The 11022-nt window shown below is 36.6% G+C and overlaps 1 protein-coding gene across 1 annotated transcript; it reads left to right on the forward strand.

Annotated features, from left to right (window-relative positions):
* Positions 1-379: 379 nt before the first annotated feature.
* LOC109077919 lies at positions 380-10503 on the forward strand. The gene is made up of 6 exons (XM_042712351.1): positions 380-817; positions 5827-5964; positions 7994-8329; positions 8792-9127; positions 9489-9616; positions 10146-10503. The coding sequence occupies exons 2-6, from the start codon at positions 5892-5894 to the stop codon at positions 10230-10232; spliced, it is 960 nt and encodes a 319-aa protein (XP_042568285.1). The 5' UTR covers positions 380-817; positions 5827-5891; the 3' UTR covers positions 10233-10503.
* Positions 10504-11022: the final 519 nt, after the last annotated feature.

Raw genomic sequence — 11022 nt, forward strand, 5'->3', positions numbered from 1 at the left:
TGCTTTTTTGATTTGAAAGTGACATGGTGTCCCATACTTGGAATTTGTGCTCTGCGTTAAACCCATCCTAGTGTTCACACACACAGAGCAGTAGTGAACACACACACATCTGGAGCAGTGGGAAGCTATTTTTGCTGAAGCGCACAGGGAGCAGTTAGGGGTTTGTGGTTTATTTAACTCGTGGTATTAAGGGTGAAAGAAAGCATTGTACATTCACTCCCTGCCGGTACCGAGACACAAATCCACAACCTTTGGGTTAGAAGTGTGACTCTCTAACCATTAGGCCCCAACTGCTGCAGCCCGTTTATAAGCATAGCTTTTCATAGACTCATCTTCTTCTGAGTTCAGTGCAAAAGTATCCAAAGGGTAGGATGAAATCATTGAAAACTGTTTCTGCTGCTGTTCTTCCAGACGTGTTCTTGGCTGCCATACTACAACCACTGTATGCATCGCTTCTCTTTCCTTATTTGCATTTTCCAGTTGGCAGGTGGTGTTTGTTTTGTGTGTTCTCTCTTTGTGTGTGTTGCAGGGTGGAGTCAAGCTGCAGATGGTGTGGGTTACATGTGACGAATCGACTGATAAAAAGATCTTTCTTTCTCATTGTGCTTTTCACTTGAGTTTGAGACCTCTCCAGCATCAGGAGTTTTGTGTATTCATTAGTTAACAAGTTAGTTTAATTCTAAGGAAATTGTGTGTAAACTTATTTGGCTTGCTGTCCACTGATGAGGGGCTTGATGAAGCAAAGGGAAAGGTACCTAAGATGAAGGTGGATATTGGGAAGGTGGAGGGACGCTGGAACAGCTGAGACTAGAGAGAGGTAAGCAGCTGCTTATATAGGCTACTCTGGCTGTTGATTGAAAGATTAGATGGGCCCGCTCCTCCCTAACTTACATTTAGGAACTTCATTTATTTATTCTTTTTTTTTTTTTTTTTACTGCTTCAACGGGGTTTGCTTAACTTATGAATGTATTACCTTAATAGATTTCTATTTTTGGGTGTGGCCTCCCATGTTACACTACCCTAAACCAGGTAGTTTGTAATGGTTCTCAAAGGCAAAGCTATCTTTAATCCTCTCCAAGTGAACATAATCGTTAGTTCAAAGGGGTAGTTGTACTGCTTCTCATCGGAATCCTCTCGTGGGATACTTTTTTTTTTTTTTGTGATCCCGTTCTTTCTCATCTGTTCATGGCAGTGGGAAGAAAAGGCACAACAGACACAGAATCTGAGTGTCCCTTCACTTCAAATCTTTATTGTCTTAAACAGGGGTATATATATATATATATATATGGCAGGGCCGTGCACAGGGGGGTGGCCCGGTGGCTAAAGCCACTGCCCCTTTGCCCTCATCGGCTGAGGTGCCCCTCCCATCAACCCCCCCACCCCCCCCCCAACTCACTCCAGCTCAAAGCCTCTCCGCTAAAGATCTGCTGATTCTGCTTATCCACTCGCATGCTACACAGCATCACCCACAATCTGTGCCACTCTCTGGAGATACATTTCGATCCACATGGCTGATCCGCTGAATTAGTAATTAGTTGGTAGTTTGTTTGTTTTTGTCAGTAATGTCTCGGCCTTCTAAAACTGTTGTACAAAATGTCCATGTTCTTAGAATTATAATGTCTAATCAAATTATTGTACCTGATCAGATCTTATATAGATAACACCAAATTTGCTGTTGTTGGCACACTTTGTAGAAAAAAAAAAAAAAAGCCTCACAAAAAAGAAGACGTAGAGAAAGAGCGAAGGGAGGCTGCTAGAGACAGTTCAACATTTGACAATCATATTTCTTTTCTCAAAGTTAACTTTAACAACATAAAATCAACCAAATTAAGTTTAAATTTCAATATTTAATTGTTTGTTTCTGAAACAATATGTTGAACATCAAATGTAGCCTTCCTAAAAACAGACTAAACAGAGAGTTTTTTTGGCCATTAGTGACTACAGGTGGAAAGATATTTTTATTTATTATTATTATTTGTTTTCATAGCAATATCTGGCAACACTGAAATAACTTAAACTGGTAGTAATCAAAAGAGCCTACAGACATGTTATTGCTGACAGGATACCACATTCAGTAAAGCAAACACACAAAAAAAAAAAAAAAAAACATGATGTTATCTGTGAGAAACATTGTCAACGCTATCAAAATAGTAGCATAAAACACCAGTGCAGAGATCTGTAGAACAAGGATGTTACATCTATGCTATTTCATATTGTATTTAAAGTTTCACAAAGTCATGCCAACAACAACAACTAGACAAAGTTATCATCTATATAGCAATGTTTATTAATGAAAACTATAACAGTAATAGGCCTATGTATTGCTGAATGAATAATAAACAACTGATATTCATAGTCATAGTCATATTTTTTTATAGAGCACATTTTAAAAAAACGTCTGTTGGCCAAAGTGCTGTACAGAATTTAAGCATATAACAAAATACAAAAGTCAACACAGAACACAGCGACAGATATTACACTATAGTTATGCCACTGTACTTACTTCTGACCATAAGCAACAGTAAATAAATACGTTTTAAGAAGAGACTTAAAATCAGCGTATGCTGGTGCAATTCTTATTTAGGGTGGCAACTTGTTCCACAACTGTGGAGCAGCCACTGAAAAGGCACGATCTCCTCTCGATTTCAAGCATGTCCTTGGAACGGTCAACTGAAGACTAATAGCCCCCTAGAGGCATTACACTGAAACAGAAGGAGATCGGAGATATAAGATGGAGTCAGTCCATGAAAACCCTTATAAACAAACAACATTTTAAAATGGATACTATATTTAACTGGGAGCCAGTAGAGATCAACACTGGTGAAATATGTTCCCTCTTCATTGTTCCAGTTAAAAAAAAAAAAAAAAAAAGTGATGTGACATACAGCCAAGTATGGTAACCCATACTCGGAATTCGTGCTCTGTATTTAACCCATCCAAAGTGCACACACAAGGCAGTGAACACACACACCCGGAGCAGTGGGCAGCTATTTATGCTGCGGCGCCCGGGGAGCAGTTGGGGGTTCGGTGGCTTGCTCAAGGGCACCTCAGTCGTGGTATTGAGGGTGGAGAGAGCACTGTACATTCACTCCCCACACCTACAATTCCTGCCGGCCCGAGACTCGAACTCACAACCCTTGGATTGCAAGTCCAACTCTCTAACCATTAGGCCACGACTTCCAACAATCGAGCGGCAGCATTTTTAACAAGTTGAAGACGAGACGATAGAGATTGTGAAACACCCAAGTACAATACATTACAATAATCTAATCTGGATGAAATAAAAGCAAGTATGTCTCTTGATGTTAAGAATGACTTCATCTTTGCAATATTGCTTAGCTGATAAAAACAACTTCTAACCACAGCACTGATCTGTTTATCAAAAGTCAAAGAGTCAAAAGTAATGCCTAAGTTTCTGACATGTGAATGAAGATTTTCAGATAGAGGTCCCAGTTTACTGGCCACAACCTCTGTAGAAGCTGGGGAGCCAAAGATAAAAAAAAATTGATATACCCCTAACCTACAGGTGCATCTCAGTAAATTAGAATGTTGTGGAAAAGTTCATTTATTTCAACTTAAATTGTGAAACTCGTGTATTAAATGAATTCAATGCACACAGACTGAAGTAGTTTAAGTCTTTGGTTCTTTTAATTGTGATGATTGTGGCTCACATTTAACAAAAACCCACCAATTCACTATCTCAACAAATTAGAATACTTCATAAGACCAATAAAAAAAAAAAAAATTGCTGAGGTGGTATGGAAGCCCAGGTTTCTTTAACAGTGACCTTCAGCTCATCTGCATTTTTTGGTCTCTTGTTTCTCATTTTCCTCTTGACAATACTCCATAGATTCTCTCTGGGGTTCAGGTCTGGTGAGTTTGCTGGCCAGTCAAGCACACCAACACCATGGTCATTTAACCAACTTTTGGTGCTTTTGGCAGTGTGGGCAGGTGGGGTGGCTCAACTTACCCCACTCTCCCCTACTTCCATTGAAGATGAGGCAGAAGCAGGCTCAGAGAGTGAGGGAGAGCCCACTCTTATCAAAACATCTACAATAAAGTCAATTATTACAGAGTGTGCCATCTTCACTTTTAATTGTATATTTGTAACAACTGGATCATTACTATTAACAAGCACCCACCCTCCTTGTGCCCCTTTTTTTGGTTTGGGGCACTGCCCCTCAAAATGTTTGTGCACAGCTCTGACATTAGGGGGGGGGGGGTCTACCCCTTGCAAACAAAAGAACACAGGTTATGTGTTACATAAGATAAATATATGATCAGGAAATACTGGACATAAGGAATACTTCAGCTTCCAGCAAAGGACAAACACAGAAGGGAGGAGGAAAAAGCACACACACACACACACACACACACACACACACACACACGGGAAACATCTAGAAGAGGGTGTACTTTTTTTTTTTTTTTTTTTAAACAATCTGTTTTTATAAATGTTTATATTGTGAATCAAGTAAACCATCTGTAATCGCAAAGAAAGTGTTAAACATACAGGAAACAACAACTTCAGGGGAGAGCTAGGCCAGAATAACAAACAAAACCAAACTAACTAACCCAAGGATATTCATAAATTACTTAGGGAAAAGATGGTTCAAAAACAAAGTACATAAAACTTCCCTCTCTTCCTATCTACCCATAACCAGAAAAAGAGAAGGACAAACAAAAATGGCATCCTCCCCCTACAGTACATCACCTTAAGTCAAAAGAACATAAACATACTAACAAACATCGTTAACATTAAACAAAGATACTTGAACAATTCTAAACCGCTTCAGTTCTCTTTCTGCTCAAGAACACAACAAAGTCCTGAGTTCACTTACTCAGAACTAGACCAACCAAAGTCAAACAACAGGTGCCTCTGGCCAAAAGAGCTCTCTCTCCTTTCTCCACAGATCCACCACTTCTTATTTCCTACTCCTTCCCATCATCATCCAATCACCGCCGGCAACCAGATTGAACACAGCTGGGTGGATCACCTGTCTCATGATGAGAGAGAGAGAGAGAGAGAGAGAGAGAGAGACAGAGAGAGAGAGAGCAAGCAAACAACGACATCCAACACACACGTGCATGATTATAAACCGCATTAAATATGTCCTCGGACGTAACAATTATATTTATATTTTTGTATATTTATTTTTATTCATTAAATATAGTTTTCATTCATATAGTTTTATTATTATTATTATTATTTTATTTATTCTATTACCTAATGAAGCAAGGGATGTCTTTTTATTCATCTTAAAGTATTTGGAGGACCTGGACACTTTTCATATCAAGTTGTGTTGATGAACAAGGCCTGAAGGTCAATGCCATGTCACTTGTATGATCCATCAAAGCAAGAAATATCTCTATTTAGCCTATGGATGTGTAGCCTACTGCACTGTAGTGTACCACTTTGCTAAATAGTAGTCTTCAAATTCTTTAAAAAAAATAAAAATCCGGGCTGAGATTTACGTGTAAGCAATGAAATATAGGCTACTAATGCCATGAAATATTTATACACTATTTTACAAAGGTACAAGGTGAAAAGCCTTTTTGCCTATGCACACAGAAAAGGCAGGAAGTTCACCACATCATCGCTCTACTCTCCACATTCCACACAGTTCTGTTTTGGGACTGCATAGCTTCAGCCTTTTGGGATTTTTAGCCTAAAGGGCTGAGGGATTGATGTGAACTAACAGAGACCCAGCTAAGCAATCAATCATTTGTTTTTCATAATTTGGCCTTGGCTGCATTATAGTTTGTATATAGATATTAAAAGTTCTGAGTCAGTAAAATGATACAAACTTCCCCGTCACTCTTTAGGCAGGCTCCCGGATACAACGGCATCGTCCTTTAAGCAGAAGAACAGAAGGCTTTAATCTGCATTCATGAGGGAGAAAGTGGAGAACATGAAGCTTCTCTTTAATTTGCTCCAAGTGTTCTTGTTTTTACTCGACAACGGTAAGACCTTTTTTATTGTTGCAATGTCTCTTTCAGTTTTATTCCGATTTCTGTGACTACAGTTGGCGGTGTAGTGAGGATTGGGGTTGAACACCTGTTAAACATAAAAAAAAACGAACCTAACGCAGTTTCAGAGGAGTTGCAATTGTAAATGATCAGGTCAAGTGGCTTGGTATAAAAAGTTGATATAGTCAGTAAAAGTTTGTATATTTTGCATCATTGCGCGTGATTTTGGCGTCATAGCTACGGAGTCTCCAGAACGCGCGCCGTTAAAGCCCTTTGTTTGCAGAGAGGCATTTCAGTTGTTCACGGTGGACTTTCTGACTTAAAGGGACAGCTCACCCAAAAAATGATTTTTTTTTTTTTTTTTTTTTATCGTGTACACACCCACAAGTTGTCCCAAACATGTAATCATTTCTCTCTTCTGCTGAACATAAAAGATGATACTTTAAATAAATAATGTTTGTAACCAAACAGTTTCTGGTCCCCATTGACTCTGATAGTATTTTTTATTTTACCTTATATGGAAGCAAAAACCATCATCTGCATACTCAAAACACATACTTCAAATGCAGTTCACAAATATCCTCCTCATAATGGTCAACATCATTATTATCATAACAGAGATTAAAACATTTCAACTTTTCAGAATGCCGCAAGTGCACCGCAGGTCATGTGACAAGAACCAACCAATCAGCTTCATCCTTTCCCGAAGCAACGTTGAAAGCTCAGCCAAGATGAAGGAACAGCTGATCATAGCTGTATATGGATAACCATTTTTAAATATATTAAGTAGCAGAGCTACTGCAAGCGATTTTTAGTGCTGCAAATCCATTTATCCTTTGCTGAAATTTCCGCGTCTTCATGGAGAGAGCAGGTCATGGTTGCTTAGCAACGGCAGACGCCTCAGGAGCGCAAGTGCCTGAAGGCTTTTGGAAAAAGCGCGATATGTGAACGGCCCTTTAAAGTATCTTTTTGTGTGTGTGTGTGTTCAATGGAATAAATAACTTTATGCAGGTTTAGAACAACCTGATTACATTATGACTAAATTCATTTTTGTGTGAACCATACCTTTAACGTGACAGACACATCCGTGCTTCTAAAAGTATGGGCCTATTGTTGTATTAAAATGTATTTTTGGATTAAATTTATTCCATACATTATCAGAGCTTGGTAGACATAATTATTATATGTTTAGACATGATTAGACAGATAAATTAATATATTATACTTAATGTTAGGCCCTATTTATTTATTTAGCATTTATTTTAATCATAAATATAATAAATCATATATGTCAATTTAGCATTTTAAAAAGTAAAAAATAATAATAATAATAATAAAATAAATAAAATGCTAAACTGTTTAGATAAAAATGGGACAAATTGTCCTAATTCAAGCAAATTAATAATAATAAAAAAATAAATAAATGTAAAAAAAAAACCTCATCCAAGTAACAGCTGCAGAACTGACTATAATAATAATAAAATAATAATAATAATAATTAATAATTATAAATAAACAAATTTAAAATCACAATATTAATGTGTTGATAACAATATTAATGTGTTCTGCTGCAAGTTTACATACTTGAGCTGAGTTCCTCACTGATTATTTGTGTCCTTGGGGTTTTATTTTGCCTTGCTGAAGGTGGCAACCCTAGTCACTGTGGATAAAAGCTTCTGCCAAATGAATAAAATGTAATGTAGCCTAAACATGTTATTTACATTATAAGACTAAATCATACTCTGTAGAATAAAAAATTGCACTGTATTATCTGAGTCTTAATGCTGGGGAAACTAATATCATTTTATGTATATTTTAAGTATTTTTATGGATAATACTCATCTAAGGGGGTAAAAAATTGAATCAGGGTGTTGATAGCCTATTTTTGTCTGAGAAGTGAATGTGTTTTTAGTCCGCTGTTTGTTTGAGTGTACTTTGAATCCAGGCATATTTCTTTATTCAAGTTCTTAAAGTGTTCACAACACTATTGTATATTTGTGTTTGGCTTATGTTTCTTCTTCAGGTGTGTCTTGTGTCGGATCAGATGAAGTATCGGTTTCAGTGAAGGAGGGAGATTCAGTCACTCTACACACTGATGTTAAAACAAATCAGCAAGAAGATATTAAATGGTATTTCAATGACACACGCATCGCTCAAATCAGTGGAGATCTCAGCAAGATCTGTACAGATGTTCAGTGTAATGAAGGTACTGAGAGATTCAGAGACAGACTGAAGCTGGATCATCAGACTGGATCTCTGACCATCACAAACATCACAAACACAGACTCTGGACTTTATGAACTGAAGATCATCAGCAGCAGCACCAGCAGTGACAAGAACTTCAATGTTGCTGTCAATGGTGAGTCATTAATGAATGTTGAAATGCAGTTTAAAACGCATTGTTTCTTAACTTTTTACAGTGATATTCATAGTCACAGTATTTCCTTTACCTGTATATAAATTCGCATAGAGTATACAGATAATCTTTACAAATTTGTAGAAGCATCTCACTTCACATCATTAAACAGCTTATTTTGATTTAAAACGAAAGGCCCATTCACACAAGAATGATAAATGATCGCTTGCAAGAAGCTGCAGTTGAGTTTAAATGGAGATTTCAGTGCATCGGCTTCTTTATTTCTTCAAATGAGTATATGATATAAAACCAGGATGTGTTTAAAAGCACAAACTAAACTGTTTATTTTCAGAAAGGGCTTGTGCAGTCTCACAGTTATTGCATGTTAAGTAGGGGAATTTTTTTGTGTTTTTTTTTTTTTTTTTCAGAAAACGTTCCTCCAGCAGCTGTTGGTTTGTGTTTCAGGTGTTCCTGCTACTGAACGAGAAGAAATGAAGGGAAATGAGGGAGAATCTGTCACTTTAGATCCTGGTGTAATAAAAAACCCAAATGATTTGATAATGTGGTATTTTAATGACAGCCGCATTGCTGAAATCACGGGAGAACAGAGTAAGACCTGTACAGATGATCTTTATAAAGAGAGATTCAGAAACAGACTGAAGCTGGACCATCAGACTGGATCTCTGACCATCACAAACACCAGAACCACAGACTCTGGAGTTTATCATCTACAGATCAACAGCACCAGCAGCAGCTTCAGCATCAGCAGAGTCAAGAGATTCAATGTCACTGTCACTGGTGGTGAGTATATCATTCAGTCATTCCATGCATTTTCCTTTGAGAAAAAAAAAAAAAAAAAAAAAAACCTTCACTATTTTAAATCAACCAGCAAGTGTTGGGGTTTGGACTGTTTAGAAAAGGGAGATTTGATTTGATAATGCATTGACTAATGTTATTAACATGAAAAATGCATAATATCAGCGTTGTTTCCCGTTGATCTCTGTGATGCTGCTGTTGCTAAAACAGATGCTGCCATTTATCAGTTAAATCGATGTCATACAACTTATGACCAAAGTATAAAACTGTAAATATCAGTCAAAGAATATTGTTTAATACTGGATGGATTATCTGTCAATCTCTAGTAATGACTTTCTGTCTTTAGCTGTTCCAGATTCAGGTTTGTCTTCAGCTATTGTAGCAGGAATAGTTGTAGCTGTTGTTCTGCTGGTGGCTGTAAGTGCTGCTGTGGTTTACTGTCGCCGCAGGAGATATATACCAGCAGAACAGAATGTAAGTATTACGTACAGTACAGCTGATTTAATAAGAAATATAAGATTTACTGTACAAAAAAAAAAAAAAAAAATTTAAAAGAACAGTGGTATGAATACATTTTAATATCATTATATAATACTGGGTTTAGCATAAATGTACACTGTGAAACTTTATTTTTATTTTTTTGTCCTTTATTTTTATTCTTTTTTTAACACCACAGAAGCAGACATTCATTCCAAAACATAACTCCCAAATAAACATAAAGTGCACTTTTTTTAGAGAGAGCAAGTGTCTTGTTACTAATACATTGGTTTAAGTACTTTAAGTGTGATATCGAAGTCATATTCTTTTATTACTGTAGTACAAAAGATGACAGATTGATGCAATTGAAGACTTTTTTTAAAAAATAATAAAAAAAAAAAAAACCTCACAAAAAAAAAAAAAAAAAAAAAAACAATACTCAGTATTAATTATTTTTGTGTTTGTGTAACTGAAACATCAGTCCTCCTCTTTACTTTTACCCATTTGTGAATCTGTTTTCTTACAGGACAGTGATGTTAATAACTTGTCACCTGATCCGAAATGCATTCCTTTAAGTCAAATTCAGACCAAGGCTGCCAATGAAACAGTGTAACAGCATTTAGTATTTCGATAATTTCACTGAAAGGGACACTAAAGAGAATCAGGGAATGATGGAGAGAAGAGGATCAGCTGAAACGCTCTTCAGAGTAATTGTGTCATGATGTTTGACATTTCAGTTATTTGGTCCTGCCTGCTTACATTCACTTATAAAGTACCTGAAAGCCATACTCATGTAAAGGTACAGATATCTTACCAGAAAATGACTTTGGTAGAAGCTGAAGTCACCATTTAGAATATTACTTGAGTAAAAGTCTTAAAGTATGTGATATTTATTGTACTTAAGTACAAAAAGTATTTTTTAAATCTTAAACGTACTTAAGTATTGAAAGTAAAAGTACAAGTAAATGCAAAATGTAAAAGAAGCAAATATATTTATATATATATATATATATATATATATATATATTTATATAGGGGATTTTAATCAGCCTTCGTGCTTTCAATGTGGAACTAGCCACAGCTGGAGAGAGTTTCTTCTCAAACCTTATAAACAGTAACTCAAACAACACTCGCACTCTTTTTGCTACTGAGACTGACAAACCCTCCAAGTCAGATTCCCAGTGAAATGGTCTCCGACAGCAAATGCAATGAGTTTGCTTCTTTTTTTTCTGAGAAGATCATCAATATCAGGAAGGCGATTAGCCATTATCCTCAAGTAATGCAGAGGTCAGACAAATTCGACCTCAATATCAAAAAGAAGATACTGTGTCTATTTTTGAAGCAATTGATAGCAACATTTTGGAAGAAATAGTGCAGCACCTAAAATCGTCAACCTGCTATCT

The sequence above is a fragment of the Cyprinus carpio genome, chromosome A22 (genome assembly GCF_018340385.1).
Source record: "Cyprinus carpio isolate SPL01 chromosome A22, ASM1834038v1, whole genome shotgun sequence".
Classification (NCBI taxonomy): domain Eukaryota; kingdom Metazoa; phylum Chordata; class Actinopteri; order Cypriniformes; family Cyprinidae; genus Cyprinus; species Cyprinus carpio.